General features: G+C 40.5%; 4 protein-coding genes across 9 annotated transcripts in view; 3 read left to right on the forward strand and 1 right to left on the reverse strand.

Moving 5' to 3' along the window:
- Window positions 1-647: 647 nt before the first annotated feature.
- Window positions 648-8,215, reverse strand: LOC129868588 (non-histone chromosomal protein HMG-14A-like). 2 transcript variants are annotated; one of them, XM_055942699.1, is made up of 6 exons: window positions 7,501-8,215; window positions 2,902-2,928; window positions 2,590-2,619; window positions 2,354-2,401; window positions 2,066-2,167; window positions 648-1,870 (listed from the first exon to the last, which is right to left on the reverse strand). In XM_055942699.1, exons 1-6 carry the CDS (start codon window positions 7,576-7,578, stop codon window positions 1,841-1,843), a joined length of 315 nt encoding a protein of 104 aa, XP_055798674.1. In that variant the 5' UTR covers window positions 7,579-8,215; the 3' UTR covers window positions 648-1,840. The 2 variants fall into 2 exon arrangements, with proteins under 2 accessions (XP_055798674.1, XP_055798675.1); XM_055942700.1 differs by lacking the exon at window positions 7,501-8,215 and adding an exon at window positions 3,759-3,924 and having other exon boundaries at window positions 898-1,870.
- LOC129868587 (adapter SH3BGRL-like) lies at window positions 4,190-14,726 on the forward strand. 3 transcript variants are annotated; one of them, XM_055942697.1, is made up of 5 exons: window positions 8,627-8,703; window positions 8,942-9,083; window positions 11,962-12,147; window positions 13,891-13,971; window positions 14,304-14,726. In XM_055942697.1, exons 2-5 carry the CDS (start codon window positions 9,039-9,041, stop codon window positions 14,337-14,339), a joined length of 348 nt encoding a protein of 115 aa, XP_055798672.1. In that variant the 5' UTR covers window positions 8,627-8,703; window positions 8,942-9,038; the 3' UTR covers window positions 14,340-14,726. The 3 variants fall into 3 exon arrangements, with proteins under 3 accessions (XP_055798673.1, XP_055798672.1, XP_055798671.1); XM_055942698.1 differs by lacking the exons at window positions 8,627-8,703; window positions 8,942-9,083 and adding an exon at window positions 4,190-4,768; XM_055942696.1 differs by having other exon boundaries at window positions 8,647-9,083.
- A 97-nt stretch (window positions 14,727-14,823) lies between these two features.
- On the forward strand, window positions 14,824-18,545 carry LOC129868586 (TLR adapter interacting with SLC15A4 on the lysosome-like). The gene is made up of 3 exons (XM_055942695.1): window positions 14,824-15,069; window positions 15,325-15,462; window positions 15,624-18,545. The coding sequence occupies exons 2-3, from the start codon at window positions 15,333-15,335 to the stop codon at window positions 16,298-16,300; spliced, it is 807 nt and encodes a 268-aa protein (XP_055798670.1). The 5' UTR covers window positions 14,824-15,069; window positions 15,325-15,332; the 3' UTR covers window positions 16,301-18,545.
- A 332-nt stretch (window positions 18,546-18,877) lies between these two features.
- Window positions 18,878-21,512, forward strand: part of LOC129868589 (connector enhancer of kinase suppressor of ras 2-like) — a 55,161-nt gene continuing 52,526 nt past the window's right edge. For 2 of the 3 annotated variants that reach the window (XM_055942701.1, XM_055942703.1), the window contains exon 1: window positions 18,995-19,314. In XM_055942701.1, the coding sequence (XP_055798676.1) occupies window positions 19,248-19,314 (67 nt within the window). In that variant the 5' untranslated portion in view covers window positions 18,995-19,247. The other variant, XM_055942702.1, reaches the window with a different exon arrangement.

Consider the following 21,512-nt stretch of genomic DNA (forward strand, 5'->3'; position numbering starts at 1 on the left):
TGATGTAAAAAGGGCTTTATAAATAAATTTGATTGACATCCAATCACTTGAATTAACCACAAGTGGACTCAAAGTTGTAGAAACATATCAAGGATGATCAATGGAAACAGGATGCACCTGAGCTGTTTTGACTCATAGCAAAGGGTCTGAATACATATACATTTGCTGACATTTCTAAACCTCTTTTCGCTTTGTCTTTATGGGAGATTGCGTGTATATAGAGGGAATTTAAAATAAGGCTATAGAAAAAGTCAAGGGGTCTGAATACTTTCCGAAAGCACTGTATTTTTGTTCAGTATAATTTAAAATAAACAAACAAGGCCTATTATACTTTTCTTGTGATGAGTAAATTCTATTTTCTTGCCTTCACTACATGACACAAGCTGAACTGGTTTAGCATACACCTCCAAATATTAAAATATAGTTGCAACTTGCAAGCAGCAGTACAGGGTTCTTTTCAGACAAGCACAAAACTTACCATAAAGCTCCCCGCAATGGGAACTGCCAAACACTAGTTAGAGCATGATTACAAATTTGCATGTCAAACAATTATAATGTATAGAACTGAAAAGTGTCATGCTTTTGCAAGACAGATCATGTCTTTGTGGTTATTTGTACTTGCAAGTAGGCTGGCACAATAACTAGGGTCCTTTGTCTCATTTTTTATTTTGGTCAGCAAATAGTGACTGCGACATGACGCCAAATCCAGTAGGTTGTAAAATGCTACCTTTGACCAGAATCTGTTATAAAAATGTTAACCATATATCAGTATTACAATATACATACCACAATAACAATCAGAACAACTGGTTGGCTAGATGATCTACTATTGAGTTTAGATATGGTAATGATACAGTAATAATGACACGTAAAGTAATGAGACCTAGCGCAACCTCATGAGAAATTCCAATTACTATTTTATTAAATTCCAATTAAATATCCAGAACGTCAGTGGGAACACAGCTGCATATTTCAATAGATGCATTTTCAGTGTTAAAATTCCAACATTTGTTTCAAAAAGGTTAATCAACTTCCAACAAGCCTCTTCCTCCGTTAAAATAATTTGTGTCAAAATAATTCAGAGCAAGATTATTTCAAAAGCAGGTATGCCCACATTAGGGAAATTTAAAAAATGTTCTGCTTAATCTCCAGCACAACATCAACATATCTGAAAATGTGGTATTTCTATGTTATATGGTAAAAAAAAAAAACAAAGGAAGTGTCCAAAATTAGTAGCTAATGGCAACTAATTTGTTAAAATCACACCATGCAAACCAATGGTGTCATTGAAAATATTCCTATTTTTTAAAAACAAAACAAACTAGCAATTTTCACATGTTGTTGCGGTGGTCCTCGAGGTTATGAATATGAAGTTGAAAAATTGTGAAATTGTCCTATAAGCCTGGAATGTTTAAAATGTTTCCAAAATTGCTTACAATCAAGTTGAAAATAAGTAAAACCCTCCCAAAGAAAAAAACACTATACATAAAGGGTAAAAATACAACCACCTACAAAAGTGAAATGTTCTTAGTTGGCGAACCTACAATGTGACACTATACCACCTGCAATTAGTCTGCCATCCAGTATTATTTTTAAAAGTCCCAACAAGGTACCAACACTAATAAAAAACAAAACCGTTTGCTTAAAAACCCTTTATGACCACTGCACAACAGAACAATCCTCCATATTTAGCTGTTTTTTTTTAAAGCTAAAACCCTGTACCAATAATTACAAAATTGTTGATAAAAATATTCCTCTGTTAAGGTAATGGAGGTTTTAGGGATAACATATGAGACTTGGGGGCCATACAAGGGAGGGGATTGGATGGACGGGAGCAGTGCTACTCAGTCTTCTCTTCTGGAGTCTCTACCTGTAAGGTGACAAAAGAGCCATTCACTGTGAGACACTGAGAATCCTGAATGAATAATGCTTTTAGATGGATTTGCCTCCAGTAATAGTTAGGTACAACAACTAACTAAAAACATCATCCTTCAAGATAATATTTAAAGTAAAAATAATTGGTAAAAGAAAAGAGACCGTGTATCACTGATATGGCATGACATACTTCATCTGTCTTGATCTCGCCATTTTCAGTCTGGGTCTCCTCTTTAGGCTCCTTGACCACTGCTGCCTTTGCCTTCTTCTTGTTGTTTGCTTCTTTTTCTTTCTGTGGGGTCAATATACATGCATATATGTCAAATTGTCTTTGCCTGGCACCCCCGAATCAAGAAATTGTCTAAACATTTAATATGGGAATGTGCCAGAAAGAGAACAATGACATATTAATCACATTATAGGCATATTTATACTTAATCATGTAAATGAGTAGATATTGAAAAAAGGTAAATATTACCTTAGCTGGCTTTTTTGGATTTGGTGATGGTTTTGAAGGTACTGGTTTCTGAAAAATACAGAAGACTATATTGGTTCTCAAAGCAATGAATTGCATACCATGAAACATGACAAAAAACACATTATAGATTTAAAAAAAGTTGTGCTTATGCCCTTTATCAAAGAATAAATTCCAAAAGGAAGATGTACATTTGTAAAAAATAAAAAAAATAAAAACATTTATACTAATTTACTCACCGATGACAACCGTGCAGATCTCCTTGAAGGCTAATGTAACGAAAAATAACAATACTACTCAAAGGTGTGTGACAACATTTCTAAAGGAATTGAATGAGGATGCTTGATGTATTTTCATAATGCAGACAATTGAATATTTCCCTATTTCAAGAATGCATTATCTTTTAACTATTGGGTGTATTTTCTGGTTTTTACAACCAAATAATTTTATAAAATCACCAATGATCACTATTGAGGATTTTAATCATGGTGAAGATTACAACCTGTAGCCTATTCAACAAGGGTGATATTCAGTGTGTGTATATAACTTACCTCCTCCTTGACATCGCCATCAGCTCCCTGCAAAATTGATGAAAAATACATTATTTAAGATGATAGATATGCATGCTTTTGTTTCCCAACATAATAACGCTGAATATTTACCTATTGTTTAAAATGAGTAACTCCAAGTTGACACACTTACTTAGCCCCTTGCAAACATAGGCAATAGCCTACACTTTGCCCATACAGACAGCCTCTACTCATTCTAGACAAGCGCTTTAAATTCTATGCGTTGAGTAGCAGAAGCAGTTGCACCATTACTTTTTTCAGTGGGACATTAGTCTTCATCGGTTTTCGCCAAATGTATAAGGGGGAGGGGAAGAATCAATTATATTCCGCCATCTGGTGATAAGGGGCAATAGCACCCATTTAACGCGATGAACAAAGAAATCATTCAAATAATTAACATTTGCGACGGTCTTAAAATGAAATTATCGAGGGGAAAAATGAAAAATAAGTAAAAACTATACCCCCCTCAATGCAGATTTACACTCTCTGTCAAAAGGCATCCGTTTTGTTTCGCTGTGTTCGAGATGGATGGGATTGGAACTGCAAAGCATGGCTGCTTGTGGTTTCAATAGCATGGGGATCCAGTCTGGCTTCAGACAAGATTGTTTACGTCTCTTAAATAAATCGCAAAAAACATTCGAAATCCTGGAAAATACGGCGATATTTGCAAACCAAAAAAATCAAATAATTATTTCTAATTGTTTTTTTATTTTTACAAGAGTGAACAAATTCCTATGGCAAATTTGTATTAAATCTCCGTTGCCTCGAAAGCTTCATAATATCAGACTGATTTATACGGGCAAAAAGTATATCCGCATACTAATCTAAACTCTACATACCTTTCTCTTGGGCATGTTGAAATGTAGGTTCTCTTCTTTAATGAAACTAAAGAGCTATATTTTGTGATTGAGTTCACAGTTTGTAGAGTGGCGTTCTCTTATTACTAATACTGTAGTAAACATATAGCACATTAAACCCAGCGGTTGGATGGGGGTGGGGATAGGTGCGGTTAAATGGTGACTGATGTTATGCTTGGCCAATCAAAGGATGGCATAAGGTGTCCCAAAAAGAAAGATTTTTAACGTAGTTCATTTACGCGCCAAATTCCTAGTGAACGTGAATGATGTAATCATGTTTTGTAACAGTATCCAGTGACTGGCGCATGAAAATAAGCAATAGCATGCGTTATAATGTTGCAATTGTGCAAGCATTCGTGCGCTTAACCAGTGTTGTAGTACTCGAGACCACATATTGAGTGTCTCGGTCTTGGACACGTAATTTCTTCCCGCGACCAGCCGAGTAAAAAACTGAATTATCAGCTTCTATTCAACCAGCGCATAAAACCGCTTCGCCAGGCCTAATATATATATACTCCTTTCTTGAAACGTTAATATCTTAACAGCCTTTATCTATTATAGACATGTTTGCGCTGTAGCGAACCTATAGGCCTTCAGTGTGTGACAGGTTCGTGATTCTGTTAGGACAGCAACCGTAACACCTGCGAACTCAAGTAGGATAGTGCACTTTTTGTAAAACACAAAAAGTGCCAGTGGTGTAGTGGAGGGTATACGCAGGTATAAACCTATATAAAAAAAAAATCTTCTCCCATGGCCATTGCTTATACTCACTTCTTAATCCCTATTTATGCGTATCAATGTAGTGTAGGTATACGATTGATCAATTATGTCGTACAAGAGAAATAATTCACAAAATAGCCTACACAATCGCAAAGCACGCGCGCTGGACACAGCCTAGTTTCAGTGGAATATCATCTGCCAGGAGCAAGAGTGTGCAGCTCTCAGCTGGTTTTGGCATGGAGCAGCTGACAGATGAATGACATCAGTAGCAGGTAGGGTACGAAAGACGTTTCAATTTATGATATCTACCAGTAAATGCTAACTAAAGCAACAATGGGTATGCAAACCAGGTATTGAAAAAGTTTAATCCGAAGTGTTGGTTAGTAGGCTATTTGTGATGCGCAATTGTCATCATGCTTGTTTGCATCAGGGGCGTAGACATGGATGGGCCTGGGTGGACAGAGGCCCACCCACTGGGGAGCCAGGCCCTGACATGACTACCAGATTGATGTGGTTTAAGCATTGCTGTGGATTTCGAATTTGTTTGTTTTTGTTTTTCCTCAACAAAGTGTGATTTTGAGAGCGCAAATCTATTTATGCTAGCCCAACACAGAGCCTAACGTTAGATAGCTGCTAGGAAGATGTCATTTCATGCCATTAGAGGAGTGGGTGTTAATGACTTCCCCTCATCATTTTTCGGTGGCTAAACAAAGATGGAGATGCAGATGTGTCATTTTGTTAGCTAGCAAGAACTTGAACGACTGTAATACAGTTAGTATATCTCTTGCATTCGCAAATTCACTCTGGCCATCTACTCCGATTTCAGAGCACTCTCGTCTGTGTGTGCTAGAGCACAGAACTGATGAATTTACGAACATGCAACACCTGCTGAATGACAGGTGTCAGTAAATGTAGGAAAAATAAGTTAGTCAAGAACGCTCTACATAACATGTAAACAGCCTAACCAGCTCTGCTACGGCAAGTAAAATGGTCAGTGATGTAGTCTCTCATTTGTGTCTGGAAGTAGCAAGCTCTCCAACTTTAGCCAGTTTGCATGCTTGTGCCAACCAAGCATGCATCGGCAGGCAAGCTGCAGAAAGAAGAAGAGGCTACAGTTCCCCATCGTTTATCAGTGCAATTTTATTGACAAACTAGCTTAAAAAGTTTGAGGGTTTATCTAATGTTCCTTCCTTAGATTTTAGCTCATCTTGCTCTGGCTAGCATTACCTACCTTTTCATGGTTGTATGATCAATAGGACTGTAAAGTTACCAAATGTAAGAGGACTCCCGTGGTGTTAACATATATCCATTCAGGTTTATTTTGTGGCTTTTGGCAAATGCATTCTGATGATCTAAAGTCACGCTGGTGCAACTGACTGTAAACACAGTCCAATTCAAAGTGAATGATGGCAGGCCCATGCGGCAAATGGCTTGTTTGTATAAAGGTCTACTGTACCTCTGATTGGCTATAGCGCACCGGTCTGTGTAGACTCCGGTAGTTTGGTTTTATTCACTGCAGTGTCAATTAAATTGTCCAAATGCACAGCTGCTTTCCTCTCTATACTGCTATAGAATTTTCACAACATTTTAAGAATTTAGGAAAATGTGAAAATGACCATATCTAAGTCATCGGTTCTCAGAAATGTAAGTGTTATTCTTCCTGGAGGTGTATATGAACAGATTAATAAGATTGGCATTTAAAGTGGAACTTACGGCAATGCTTCACACACACACACAAGTTATTTTAAAAGAGATGGCTAACAGAAAGCACACTGCAATAATCAGTTCCACTCACCAGATAATAATTTGAAACGTATTGTTGAAAGTCATTCTTGAAAAGGAAAAGCTAACAAATGACCAACAATCCGCTTTGATAACACCCGCTGCAGCCAGTTTATTTATTTTTATTTTATTTTACCGTTATTTTACCAGGTAAGTTGACTGAGAACACGTTCTCATTTGCAGCAACGACCTGGGGAATAGTTACAGGGGAGAGGAGGGGGATGAATGAGCAAATTGTAAACTGGGGATTATTAGGTGACCATGATGGTTTGAGGGCCAGCTTGGGAATTTAGCCAGGACACCGGGGTTAACACCCCTACTCTTACGATAAGTGCCATGGGATCTTTAATGACCTCAGAGAGTCAGGACACCCGTTTAACGTCCCATCCGAAAGACAGCACCCTACACAGGGCAGTGTTCCCAATCACTGCCCTGGGGCATTGGGATATTTTATTAGACCAGAGGAAAGAGTGCCTCCTACTGGCCCTCCAACACCACTTCCAGCAGCATCTGGTCTCCCATCCAGGGACTGACCAGGACCAACCCTGCTTAGCTTCAGAAGCAAGCCAGCAGTGGTATGCAGGGTGGTATGCTACTACTGGCAGTGCAAACTAGCCGACAACAAAAGCTAGCTAGCTAGACCATGGGAAAACTACTGCTCTCTATTGTGACCTATTGGCCTTCAAGGCAGCAGAAGTTACCATAAGTTTTTGTAAAAACGGTCCCACTCATTAAGTCAAAATGTGATTGGTTGAGTCCACTGTCACTCCAAATTGTTGCCCTAATACAGTTGAATGGCAGATGCCTGAATGGCAGATGCCTTTATCTAACTTATGGTGGCCTAGCCAATGACTGACTAGGCTAGCTAGATTTCTCCCCCCAGAGACCAGCAAAAGAAAAATCCTGATTGGATCTTTTTTCTTCTTCTTTAGTGTTAACCATTTCCAACAAATATTGAAGAGATTAAATCAGATCATTGAAAATAATAAAAATATCATTTTATAAATCCTTAGCTCCTCTCTGAAGACGTAGAAGGCCCATTGTTCCCCACTGCGTTTGGATTAGTAATAATTCATAGTGGCTCTATTTTTCCTCAACAGCATTTTCTCACTATTTTGAATGTCTAAAGAATCCATATGTTGTTCAAAATGTTCACATTTCAGAACTCTTATTATGGTGGTGATTTGACAAAATTACAATCAAGGTCTTGAATTGGACTCACATTTTTCTGGTCTCGGTCTCGCCCCACCTCCGTTCTAAGCCTTGAAATCGGTCTCGAACACAACACTGCTCTTAACATTAAAACATTGGAAGACGGTACCAAATAGAGTCCCACAGTGGAGGTGTCACAATACCCATTAAACCCAGTGGTCAAACAGGGAAATGGTTCCAATCGTTTTTACACCATTCATTTTCCCATAGGGAATTTTAGAAACAGTTCAAATAAGGGCTGTGTTTCATATATGCTTACCCTGGCATGATATTTTGATAACCATGTAAATCTCTCTCGGACAAGGTCACATTATTTATTTGGCTCCATTTGCTCTCATATTCGAATATGCTAATTAGCATCAAAGTAGACATTATGCAAGACTGCAAACCCTTGTGCAAGTCATCGCTAGCTGAAACCTTTACTAAAGTGTCAATTTAAAACTTGCACAAGACAGTTCAGAGAATTGTCCATTTAAATACATTTTTCCAATTTATTAATTGAGGGATGATGTCTAAGCTTGCAAGAAGATGTTTTGTTCTGTATAATAGCCACATTAGCAGCTAATGGGTATTTCGTTTACAGGCGAATATTGATAAAAGTGACCTTGTCCGAGAGAGATTTGCACGGTTATCGAAACGTTTCGCTAGGGGAATCCTACATGAAACACAGACCTTATATGAAGTAATTCTAAAATCTCCGACTCTCAAATGAATGGTGAAAAAACGATTGGAACCATTTCCGAGTTTTACCGCTAGGTTTCATGGGTATTATGACTCATACTGTGGTACTCAATGACGTTGCCAAATACCCTATGAAAGTCCCGCCGACTTTATGTTGCAGATTCGGTACTGTTTTTGAACGGGCTCCAGATTTCTATAATCAAATTCATGAAAACGTGGTCATTTACGATATTTGTAAAATTATATTCGGGGATTAATTCGTTGACTTGATGCCTTTTAATGAAGGTTTTCGATTGCGTTTTCAAAATCGAAAACCTTCGTGAAAGCTAGTGGGTGTAAATTAATCCACGAATATGAATATCATGTTACATATATCTTAAATGACCATATTTTCATGAATTTGATTATATAAGCATGACGCCCATGCAAAAACAGTTTTACACCAGGAAGTAGGCGGAACGTTCATAGGGTATAATCACCCGGATTTTTCATAGGCGTATTCTCTTTTCAGACAGTATATAGTAGTTAGAAGGTTATGAGCCTATTACTATATTTTCCTTATGTCTGAGCACATCTATTAGCTTTATTTCAATTATTTGAATTGCAATTCTTGGAGGAGCATTTATTACGTATTTATAGACTATATGAATAGGATAACAAATATTAACATAATCAAATGTATTTGAAAATGCATTTAGAAAGCACTACAATATATAGTTTGAAGTGTTCCCAATTGTTTTCAGAGATCTGATTTCCATCTGTTGTTACAGTGTTAGAAAGAGAGTGAGAGAAAAAGAGAGAGAGGGAGATCATTTGGAGACTTCCGTGCTTTGCTCACTTGGGTTTTGGGGAGTGAACCAAACAGCCATGGTAATAAAAGTCTTTATAGCATCCTCCTCTGGATCGACAGCGGTAAGAAATCTTGAGTATTGAGTAAGCCTTATAGCATATAGACTGTTTATGTACATTTTCTTGACAAATTCAAAGTATTTGCATTAGGTGTTTCGGGCTCATACAAATGAGCTATTGTGTTGTAGCTACGCAGACTCTATCATATTAAATGTCTTAAGCTCTATGGAAATGATCTTGCTTTTGAAAGTTGTACAAGTTGTGCATGGGATGTCCCGAGCAATAGAGTAGAAGCTGGGACTGACAGCTGCACAAATACATTCGATTCTATAGGTTTCTCATGCATGACAATGCATAGGCTATTGTAATTAACCTAAAACAATGATTTTATAAAGAGGGCCTTCAATTTGGGAGATATTGATTTGTCATATGACTATTATTCTATTAATTTGTATATATTGTTAATTTAGTGTTAACACAAAACTATGATTGTTTTGTATCTAAAATGCATTTACAGCACAGTATAAAATCAAAAGAGGATACATAATCACATATTCATTGTCTGTAAGAATATCAGTCTCTTACCCCCTCTGTGTAGGAATGTTTTTATGAGTGAGCATGCAGACGAGAATGTTTAGGTAAAGCAATTGGTTAAACAGATCAGATGTTTTCATGCAACTGTTTTGGTACAAATTGCCTTGTGGTGAGGGTGAGGGGTCAAACTTAACTAGACTCTACCATCAGATGTTGACTCCCCCACCACAACCTTCCTCCATTTTCCTGCTTCCTGTGTGCCACCACTCCTTCCCTACATACTGCAAAACAACACGCCTAGACTAAAGGACCATTGCCAGTGGTGTTCTCTGCCAGAACAGCTGGACAGGATCAGTCTTTGGACATCTGAACTTCATACCTCACCCAATTACGTCACTCTCTAAAGAATCAGTCAAATAGCATCAGATGTTGACTACAGAATGACTGCCTCAGATAACCTCTGAATTACCTGGTCTGAAACGACGGATATTATTGCTTACTGTAAATTTGCAAGTCAAAATGTTGTCTATAAAGGATTTTCTAGACAGGCTTCTATGTGCAGTGCAAAGTTTAGACAGAACAGAAGTGGTTGCATTGGAACACTGGGCTCTCCTCCTACTGCCATATTTGGTCTGTGCCTGTCTTCTGAGCTGATCCTGGTTGCACAGAGGCCTTATTGGGTCCGTCTCAGTCCCCAGGCTCTCCTGTAGAATGCAGCCCAGCTGCAGAGGCTCTGCAAAGTGAATAGAGGCTTATCTCCCCATACTCCACACTTTATTACACATCAAAACAGTATTATTATTGTGTCTTTATTACTAGGGATGCACCGATATGACATTTTTGGCCGATGTCCGATATTTTGCTTGCCAAAAAAAACAATAACGATAACCAATATTTACAATTTTAGCGGTCTTTTAAGCATTCTAGTACAGTTAAATAGTTACACACACATGGACGCAGCGGTCTAAGGCACTGCATCTCAGTGCGAGAGGCATCACTACAGTCCCTGGTTCGAATCCAGGCTGTATCACATCCGGTCGAGATTGGGAGTCCCATAGGGCGGCGCACAATTGGCCCAGCGTCGTCCGGGTTTGGCTGGGGTAGGCCGTTATTGTAAATAACAATTTGTTCTTAACTGACTTGCCTAGTTAAAATAAAGGCTACACACACATCAAACTGACCAAAAAGTTATTTTGTTGGCATTTACGTATGTCCCCATTACCAGTAAAACCTAATCAAAACCTATTTCTTTCACTTACTTGCTGTGCTGCTTCGTTGTTCATTTGTAGAGTCGTTTCATTCTCAAACAGGATTTCATCATACATGTCAAGAAGTGAAGTTTTAGCTCTGTCTGTCCGTGACCTCTCTTCGTCGGTGCGCACTGTCACTGTGTCCGTTTCCATCTTGTCCAGCTGTGTATGTAACATTTCACGTAAACCCTGTTTCTTGTCTGCAACAAAGTAGCGGTCCTTGTACCTAGCATCGAGCATGGTGGCGGCACAGTAAAGAGGCTCAGAGAGAATGCCACCGAATCTTGTTCACAGCCTTGAGTACTTTTGCTAATGTTAACTCCACGGTCTGTGTCGGCAGTTTTGTTGAGCAGGCGTTTCAATGCCATGACAGAGAGTATCACGTCTGCTGCAGACGCAGTTGATTAGCTTATTACTCGAGTCAGTTGTTCGAATGGCGCTAGGAGAGTGTTCTAGTTTCCAAGTTTCAAACATGTTCTCAAATGCCATTGAAATGACAGCGCCGGTATGAGAACCAGCACATTCTTGAGCATGCAATACAGCTTTCCTCAGTACGAAATCCTTATTGACCCACTGTGCTGTCAGACTCAGCATGCTCATGGGCCTGACATCGCTGGTCCAAATGTCAGTCGTGAAGCCAATAGCAGTGACGCCCATAGCAAGTAGCTCATAGATGTGCGTTGCAATAATACTGTGTAACTCCGGTAGGGCAACATCTGAAAAATAGTGCGTACCGGGGCTCGACCAGTCAGTGAAAGCCAACAGCATCCACGACAGAGAATGGTTGATTGTCAAGGGCAATGAATTCCATTATCTTGCCGTTAATGGATTTTGCCTTTGAGTTGTCTCACTGAAATTTTCTTACTCTTTCAAAATGACTGCTCCACTTGAACTTGTTTACTTTTCTGCTTTTTTCTGCTATTGTTCTGTGTATTACTGTATTTTTGTGGCGTCATTACGTCATCTACCTACGTTATATAGGTATGCACGTCAGCTTTGACATCGGTTTTGCACATCGGCGTTAAACTAGACATCGGGCTGATGCCGATGTTGCCATTTTTAGCTAATATCGGCTGATTTCGATATGCTCACTGATATACCATGCATCCCTTATTATATATCCCTAATTATATATCTCATCCTCTTTCTGCCTGTAGATTAAGAAGCAGCAGCAAGACATCATGGGTTTCCTAACTGTCAACAAGATTGACTTTAAGGAGTGTGACATCGTAACTAGTGAAGACAACAGGAAGTGGATGAGGGAGAACGTACCTGAGGACTTCCGACCAATGACGGGGGTCCCCCTGCCTCCACAGATATTTAATGAAGAACATTACTGTGGGGTGAGTGTTGTACTGTACTGACCCCTTCACAGTGTAGTGAAGCTTACTGTCTGAAGCTGATGAGAGGTCAAAGGACAGTATGCTAGCAACTGCATAGTAAAGAAAAGTATGCTTTGATAACCAAAAGTGCCTGGTTTATATTTTTTCTGTTCTAATTTAAGGTAGACATTCTCAACATACTCTGTGAGAATATTGCAGCCCGGTACCTTTGTAACAATTTGTGTAATAATGATAAATAATAATACATTTTATTTTAAGTGCTTTTCACGACACCCAAAGTTACTTTACAAACACAAGAACATCAGCAGGGTAAAAAGCTATAAAATCATGTATTCAAATAATTAAGAATATGAATATACCAAACATTAGGAAGACCTTCCTAATATTGAGGTGCACCCCCCCCCCCCCCCCTTTTTTTTTGCTCTCAGAACAGTCTCAATTCGTTGGGTACGGACTCTACAAGGTGTCGAAAGTATTCCACAGGGATGCTGGCCCATGTTGACTCTAATGCTTCCCACAGTTGTGTCAAGTTGGCTGGATGTCCTTTGGGTGGTGAACCATTCTTGATACACATGGGGAACTGTTGAGTGTGAAAAACCCAGCAGGTTGCAGCTCTTGACACAAACCCGTGTGCCTGGCACCTACTACCATACCCCGTTCAAAGATACCCCGTTCAAAGGCACTTACATATTTTTTCTTGCCCATTCACCCTCTGAATGGAACACATACACATGCCATGTCTCAATTGTCTCAAGGCTTCAAAATCCTTCTTTAACCTGTCTCCTCTCCTTCATCTACACTGATTGAAGTGGATTTAGCAAGTGACATCAATAAGGGAACATAGCTTTCACCTGGATTCACCTGGTCAGTCTGTCATGGAAAAAGTAGGTAATCTTAATGTTTTGTACACTCAGTGTATAAAAGTATACTAAACATAAGCACAGACTAACCAGGGAGGTGAACTAGACAGAGGATAAAAGCTAAGACAACAGAGTGTACGGGTAAGCATGTGTGAAGAGGTGTGTCTTTAGTGTGGACTTGAATATGTGTATGGATTGTGAAGTTCTGACATGGAGAGGGAGGGAGTTCCAGAGTTGGGGAACTGCCCTGCTAAAAGCCTGGTCTCCCATGGAGCGGAGCCTGGTGTGAGGGAGGGTGAGGAGGCCGGTGTCAGAGGAGCACAGTGAACAGGTTGGGAGTGTAGGGGGGCAGGAGGCCAGTAAGGTATGTTGGCGCCAGTCCATTGAGTGCTTTGTAGGTGAGCATGAGCAATTTGAAGATGATCCTATATTGAACTGGGAGCCAGTGGAGTTTGATGAGGGTGGGGGGGTCCCGAGGTTTGGTGTGTGTGAGGACTCATGCAGCTGAATTTTGAATATGTTGAAGTCTGTCCAGTGTTTTGGAGTCTGAATGGCGTTGCAGTAGTCCAGGCGTGATAAAGCAAAGGCGTGAATGAGGGTTTCAGCAGTGGGGTCAGTGAGAGAAGATCTGAGTCATGAGATGTTTTGAGGTGGAAGAAGGCTGACTTGGTGATGTTCCAGATGTGGGGTTCAAATGACAGAGTGGGGTCAGATGTAACACCAAGGTTCCTGACAGTGGAGTTGGAGTGGATTGTGCAGCCATCTATTGTCATGTTGAGTTGACCCAGTCTCTTGATGACGGAGTTGATGTCCATGATCTCTGTTGTAATAACCTTCTGAAACAAACTTAGTGAGACAGCTACCTTTTGTATTGTTGTTGCAGAATTACGAGGCCTTCTTTGATGCCCGTGAGGAGCATGCAGTGTATGCATTCTTGGGCCTAACAGCCCCTCCAGGCTCCAAGGTAAAGACCAAGGCCTTATGGACATACTCCGTCAGTCAAAACCACACACAGAGGACCATACTCATGTGCAAGTTACCAGTCCATCTATTTTGAATGATCGCTTGTTTCCGCTACTACCATGTATTTCACAACTCTGTTGCCAAACATAGAGGCAATGAAGGATGACCTGCAGGTCCAGACTGTTCTGTTGGCAACTGTACTATATCATTACAATACTTACACGAAATTGTTCTTGTGAAATTACATACACCTTTTGGTGGAAGCATAAATACAATTGGTCTCAACCCTGGTGTTGCATCATTTTCTTAGCACTGTTTTCATACCACCCACAGGAAGCAGAGGCCTTGGCTGGACTGGAGCAACAGTAGCCGTATGGTTTTGATTAGCAGACCACAGTGCCCTCTCCTGTCATCCTCCATTCAGCTCTACAGCAGCTTGCCACTGCTCGTCTGGAAAACGTCTTCTCAGACCAATCATAGCGCTTTATTTTGTTGTGAAAGGTAATCAGAATGGTATCAAATTGACCAAATGTTGTGTTTTTTGACAATGTCTTTAAAGTGGTGACCTTGTACTGTTACAATAGTTCAAGTCAATGCTGGGCAGTATTCCATGTTCAATATCATATTGAAATCAAGGTGGAATGATTGCCCAAATACTAGGAATTTAGTAGATGATAAAGACATGCTTTGCACATATGAGAATATTTAATTCAATGATATATTTTTCATGTTTGATAATAAAATAGTGTTACTTTACTACTCAGTCTCTCTTATTCTTACCCACTTTCCTTGTTATTCTTGTTTAGCTCAAATTAACATTGCAAAGAATACTGTTGTCACATAATTGTTTCAGTTCTCCTTACATTCTAAATGGAATGTCACAGCACAGAAGGCAGAAGCTGAAAAGCAGGGGCAGTGAGTGTTCTAATTTTATTTCTAACAATGCTTCCTGTTTTTGACATTTGCTACTCAGAAGCTAAGTACAATTAGGGACAGCACATTACCGTGGCTGCTCACCAGTTAGAGAAATCTGTAGATAACTTGTAAACCTTCTATTAGTGGACAGACTAAAGGAACACCATCTATTATAAAAACAGAGGTAGGGATATTGTCAGTATCTTTCATGTGTTTTATATTATTTTATGTTTTATGTGATCTGGCAAGAGAATATAAATATTTATTTATCTTTCGAACCTGATAGGCTATGTCATGCAAACATGATTATTTGGGGTGGTTTCCTGGAACCAGATTAATGCTAGTCCTGGAATAAAATCTATGGAGAATCACAATTGAAAGTGCTAGTTGGTGTGGTTTACTGCTATGTTGTATTGAGACAATTTGCACTGTTATGTAGTGGTTGTCATGTTGGGAGAAGCCTTCATCAGAGTCTTCAGGTACAGGGAAGAGGATTGTGACCCCCATTCCACAAAGGCTCAGGAACGTCCACCACATCCTGCCCCCAATATAATTCTGACCCCAGGTTCAATGTCAGGTAAGCAGTTTGGATTTGTCTGAAATGCTGCATGTCTTTCTGGATCAGTAGAATATGCTTAATCTTACAATGTTCATATATGATGAGTATGATGTTTTATAATTGTTTTCATTTTATATTGCCATATTTTCAAATGTGCTTCTGGTGTGTGGACTGCATAGGAAACATGGAAGGTCTGGTGCAGTCTGATCCTAGAGTGACAACCAGGCTCAGTGATGCCCTCACCATCCCCAATAGCCACTGTGACGACTATGGTGACCTGGAGCTCTATCGCTCCTGGTGCTGCACCACCTTCTGCAAAGACTACCCCGACCTGCAGCTCAGAGGGGACCATGTGGGAAACAGGAGCTCAGAGAGCCCGCGGCTGGAGAATGAGGGGTTCCAAGGACCACTTCTTCAATCTCAGGACCTGGGAGAGCTGGAGGCCTTGGAACCCGCAGGGCCTGTGGAGCCTAGGGTGCAGGTGGAGTCCCAGCCCCTGCAGGATGAGGGTTCCCTGGTCATGGACAGCAGCATCATCACCCTGAACAGGGAGCCTCTATCCAATTCCATGCTGAACGGCTATCTGGAGAGTAAGCTGCTGGAGGTGTACAGACAGCACATGCAGGACAGCCTGGCCCGGGGCAGCTCTCCCCTGGTCCAGACACCTCCCCAGGGCCTGATACCAGCCCCAGTAATGAAGCTCAGCCTGCATCTCTGTCAGGACCACAGCCTGGACTCCAGTACGGCCCAGAGCATCGTCATCCACTACCTTAGCACCTACACCGTGGCTAGCTCCCACTTCAGCTCCCCCAACCTGCGCATCTCCAACCCTGAGCCTAGAAGAAAGCCCACCTGACTGAAACCAGCAGTAGTTTCACTTTGTCCTCCGACTCTAACATACTTGAGAATGGTCTACAGTTTTAGTTTCGTTTTCTCTGTACTGAATCTGTATACGTGGTGGTCAGTTGTATTGCATTCGGTTCAATAGGTAAATTAAATTGATATTTTAGGATGGAGATCCCTTCATTTTGTTGAATTGTTAGAAGAAATATCTTTAGAAAATGCCACAATGTCCATAATATCTACTTCATAAATGCGACCAGTTCCTATAATGTAATACTTGGGAGCCTGAGACAATCCCCAGCTTTCAAGTTGAAGGACAAAGAGGAGACAAACTGTAAGATGAAGGATAATTTAGTCCTTGTAAAGCATCTTGGTTCTTGTTTCTGAGAAATGATTCCTCACAGATATTGCAGATCTGAAATTATATTGTCATAACCACAGACTATTACTAAACAGTAAAAAGATAGCTATTTTGCTATCTTGGTTGTCAAAAGAGTTAGAAAATATTGACACCTGCTGTCATACATAAACATTGCATGTTAACTGCAAGTGTCACATAACATTTTGACAAGAAAGCACATTACACACATCGGTGTCAGATCAACATATCAAGCTCTGCCAAATTTGAAACGCTTTTTAATCTTCGATGCAACTGACTGAATCGAATACATGAATATGCTAAAGCACTGAGCTATTGCCGTCATGTCTTGTGGAGAATAAACTGGCCATTGGAATGGGTAGTGAAATTGACTACACTAAGTGTACAAAACATTAAGACCTTCAGACTATTCAGTTGCACCCTCCACCCCCCTTTGCCCTAAGAACAGTCTCAATTCATTGGGGCATGGACTCTACAAGGTGTCGAATGCGTTCCACAGGGATGCTGACCCATGTTGGCTTCCCACAGTTGTGTCAAGTTGGCTGAATGTCCTTTGGATGGTGGACCATTCTTGAAACACACAGAAACTGTTGAGTGTGAAAAACCTAGCAGCGTTGCAGTTCTTAACACAAGCAGGTGCGCCTGGCACCTACTACCATACCCTGTTCCAAGGCACTAAAATCTTTTGTCTTGCCCATTCACCCTCTGCATGGCACACATACACATGCCATGTCTCAATTGTCTCAAGGCTTAAAAATCCTTCTTTAACCTGTTTCCTCCCCTTCATCTACACTGATTAAAGTCGATTTAACAGGTGTCATCAATAAGGGATCATAGCTTTCACCTGGATTCACCTGGTCAGTCTATGTCATGGAAAGAGCAGGTGTTCTTAATGTTTTGTCCACTCAGTGCATAAAAGTATACTAAACCTAAGGTGCATATCAGACACTTTCTGGTTTAGTGACAGGTTGTTATTTTACCTCTGAGGAGGCCTATCCATCTAGATCATTGTCAATCATATCAAGTGAATGTCATGACTCAGGTGGGTAGCTTCATTCCAGAAATCCCCCTCTTAGGCATCAACGGCAGGGATGTATGACTGGCAAGGTTTATGTGAGTGTGACTATATGATAGCATGTGCTAGAAATGCATGCATTTTTATTTTAGGTGGGTGCATCTAATGTGAAAACCAGTATCGAGTGACTTTAAGCATGGTTAGTATATGTTGCTTGGGAGAGGATTAACAGTAAACCGGTGTGTGTGGAGAGCAAGTGCCAATGCCACCACTTCACACCCTGTCGGGAGCCACTGGGTCATACACCAGCCAAGCCAAGGACTATTAGCATGGCACTGTTAGAGCAGCATAGGAGTGGGTAATGGTCAAAGATTGTGGTGCCCATGCCTCTGATAATTTACCAGAATCAAATGTTCATGTTTATGAATTTTGATGCCATTTTACACCATATAGTGAGATGTATGGGGAGACTTCAATAAAGATACAAGAAATGGGCAGATCTCCAAAGAGTCAGTAATAGGTTTAGCAGGTAAAGATGTGTCATCATCACCCAGCACAGTGAGGACTGAATTATTAACCATATCCTGGTGGGACTCAGTGGGATGAAGTTCGAGGACCTGTAGGGATGTGTTGTGCAACAGAATCATGTAGTGTGCTCACACCATATATAGTTGATTGTAGTTGTAGTAGTTATTTTGGCTATAGGTCGATAAGTATCTACAAAATGTGTCTTTTCTATATAATTAAACATGGGAACATCAGAAAGAAATGATAAGCACATACCCCAGCATTTGTCATGATGTGGTTTTACAGTAACTGAGATATTTTGTAACTAACTGAAGAAGAAAAAAGACTGTCATTCAATTGTATCTTGCATGTTTTGTTTGAGTCATTACTTCAATGTAAATTGCAGGGTGACCCAGTTTTAATATGGTTTCCCCCCATACTGTATAGCCCCCCCCCCATACAGACATTGATGCAAGCATCACTAGGTTTCTATTGGTTAAAACACAATGGCTTCGGTTCTGTTCCTATTCATATTGGTTGGAATTGTAAACAGTTAAGGGGGTGAACATATTCCTGATAAAAAAGGTAAAAAATATAAGAATATGCTTAATTGTTATGCCTTACGTTCAGCTATCAATGTTTCTCTATAAAGGCATCAGGTAATTATATATTATTGCACCATTCCCGGTGTCTCTGGAATGAAGCATGTGATGCTGCGGTGTGCAGGGGAGGGAGGGGTTGCAAGACTTTCTCACTCAGAGAGAGACTCGCTTCTCTACACAGTACAGTGGGGTCGGCAGGTAGGCTACTGTTGTGTGTGTGTGTGTGTGTGTGTGTGTGAGAGAGAGAGAGAGAGAGAGAGGCGGCTGAGTCGTTTCTGTGAGCGCGTGGACTGCACCATAGCATTCCGTACCCAGGATACTGTCACCAGCCATGCCTTTACCCAGTAAGGTGCACCTATGTTATTTGATCTCTGGTATACCGATGCAACATTTCTGATTTGCGACACCCGATTTTCTTGCTCGATCAAGTCCTTGTTTGAAGGATTTGAAGACATCGATGATGGCCCTCGTGATGGAACCTATAAGCAAATGGACACCTAAGCAAGTGCTGGATTGGATGAAAGGTAATGATTATAAAACATGTTTCTTTTCATTTGCATGATACTGACAGAATACATTTTGAAGCGACTAACATGGATATGTGTACATTGTTATCTTTTATCTGAATACGTGGTTTAATAAAATGCGACTGATTTGAGCTAAAACGCTGCTATTCTTTGCATTGAAATATTGATCGTGTGCCATTTTGTGTATCCGACCCTGATGTAGAAGCGCGCTATTCAGTGTTGCCTAATTATCGCCCTGGCCTGACGTAGGCTACGCATTTGTAGAACACCAACCAGATACTCAGACCAACTTATTATGCTACGTGTAAAGGTGTTCAACAATCAGTTTACCTATATAAGGTTCACATGTAGATTACCTCATACCATAAAGACTGCGTGCCCCCCCCCCCTCTAACGCACAAACACACACACACACACACACACACACACACACACACACACACACACACACACACACACACACACACACACACACACACACACACACACACACATATTGAATAAGTGTTGGCATCAATTGAGGCGTTTGCAAAACTAGCACCATGGACAGCGAACCTACCTTATTTGATAATGCGTTGACAGAGACTATGATTTACATTGTTACATTGCTACAAAAATCCACCATTGTGGGTAGTGATAAGGAACACATTGCAGGTTGCAAACTAATCGAACTGGACAGCAGCTTTTGCAACCACAATTGTCAATTTCACCTTTAAGATATGCTGTTAACTGAACTCAAAATGGTTGGCGTTATGATGTTCAGTGTCTTTTGAAGAGTTCTCCACTATCTGCCATAACATTCATATTTCTATGAGAGAAAATATACCTACCTATAGTTGCTTTTATTATATAGTGTGGGCTAAGAGTACAGCTTAGGTGAAGTACCCCTTAGGTAAGACCAAATGGAGGACAAAACAATTGTTGCGCTATATTACCTGCCATAATCAGATTGTGTGTACTGTTATGTTAGTAGTGGCAGACTTCTGTCATTCTGGAGGTGAAACACTAATTGACAACAAGCCTTCATTGGAAAGAAAGGTGAGCATGAGAAACTTCATGCGTATACATCCAAATGGTTGAATGACGATCAAAAGAAAGACCTATTAGTTACTGTAACAACCAAACACAAGTGAGATAGATCTGATCATGTTCTCTCTCACCAGGGTACAAGGATTTACTGTCATCCAACTAAAGAAGCTGTGATGTCAACCCAGACATGGAATATGTTTTCCCACATACAGTAGTTTCTGCCAGCCAAGTGTCAGTTCAGGAGTGCATAACCGTGCTTGCTTCTGGCGCTGCTGTCACAGATGTGTTTACAGCCTTCGCAGCAGGGCAGGGCTCGCCTACGGCACAACTTCTGTACAGCTGATACACAACACAACTAGAAGAACTTCAGTTCAGTCTCAAATTCTCCACCCCAAACACCATGGAAAGTGCATAGTCAAGGTGACATCTTTGTCATCTGTTATATTCAATAATGTAGGCCAACGGATGATGCCAATACACAGCAAAATCTTGACAGTCTATAAAACTGGTAGAATACAACTGACATAAAGAACAGAGCCGGTCTAATATCTATCCTAAGGTCATTTGAGACAGAATGGTTGCTGATGTGCAATCTGAGACACAGAGAATGCTGATATCCATGTTGATAAATGTCTTTGTGCTGCCACAGCTACAAAGAATATCCACACCCTCTCCACACCGTAAACTGTGTGTTATTGGTTGCTTTTAATCTCTTGTTCTTGAGTGGTTTTTGAAAGGTGGCCAGTGGACACAGTCGTGAGGGGGAACTCTCACCTAATGATCATTAGGGCAATAGAGATTCTATAATTGTGATTATGTAATTCTATAATAAGGGCTTTACACTCCTTGTTACAAAGAACATTGTCTATATATTAGACAGTACACACACAAGTAGGCACAGCATGGCACGCACACACACACCAATGCACCAGTTGAGGCATTCATGAAAAACTAGCACCATGGACAGCGAACCTGCCTTGGTAATGCATGCCTTGCATTCATACAACGTTCCAACTTTGTGGATCAGGGTAGGGCAGTTGGCAAACTAATTGAACTGTACCTCTTCTATTTCATAACCACAATTATCTGTGTGTGAGAGTAGGTTCAATGCCAATGAGAGTAAGAGGGAGGGACTGACCTGTTTTTGAGGGCATTGAGGACTCTGG

Source organism: Salvelinus fontinalis, chromosome 13 (genome assembly GCF_029448725.1).
Source record: "Salvelinus fontinalis isolate EN_2023a chromosome 13, ASM2944872v1, whole genome shotgun sequence".
NCBI lineage: Eukaryota > Metazoa > Chordata > Actinopteri > Salmoniformes > Salmonidae > Salvelinus > Salvelinus fontinalis.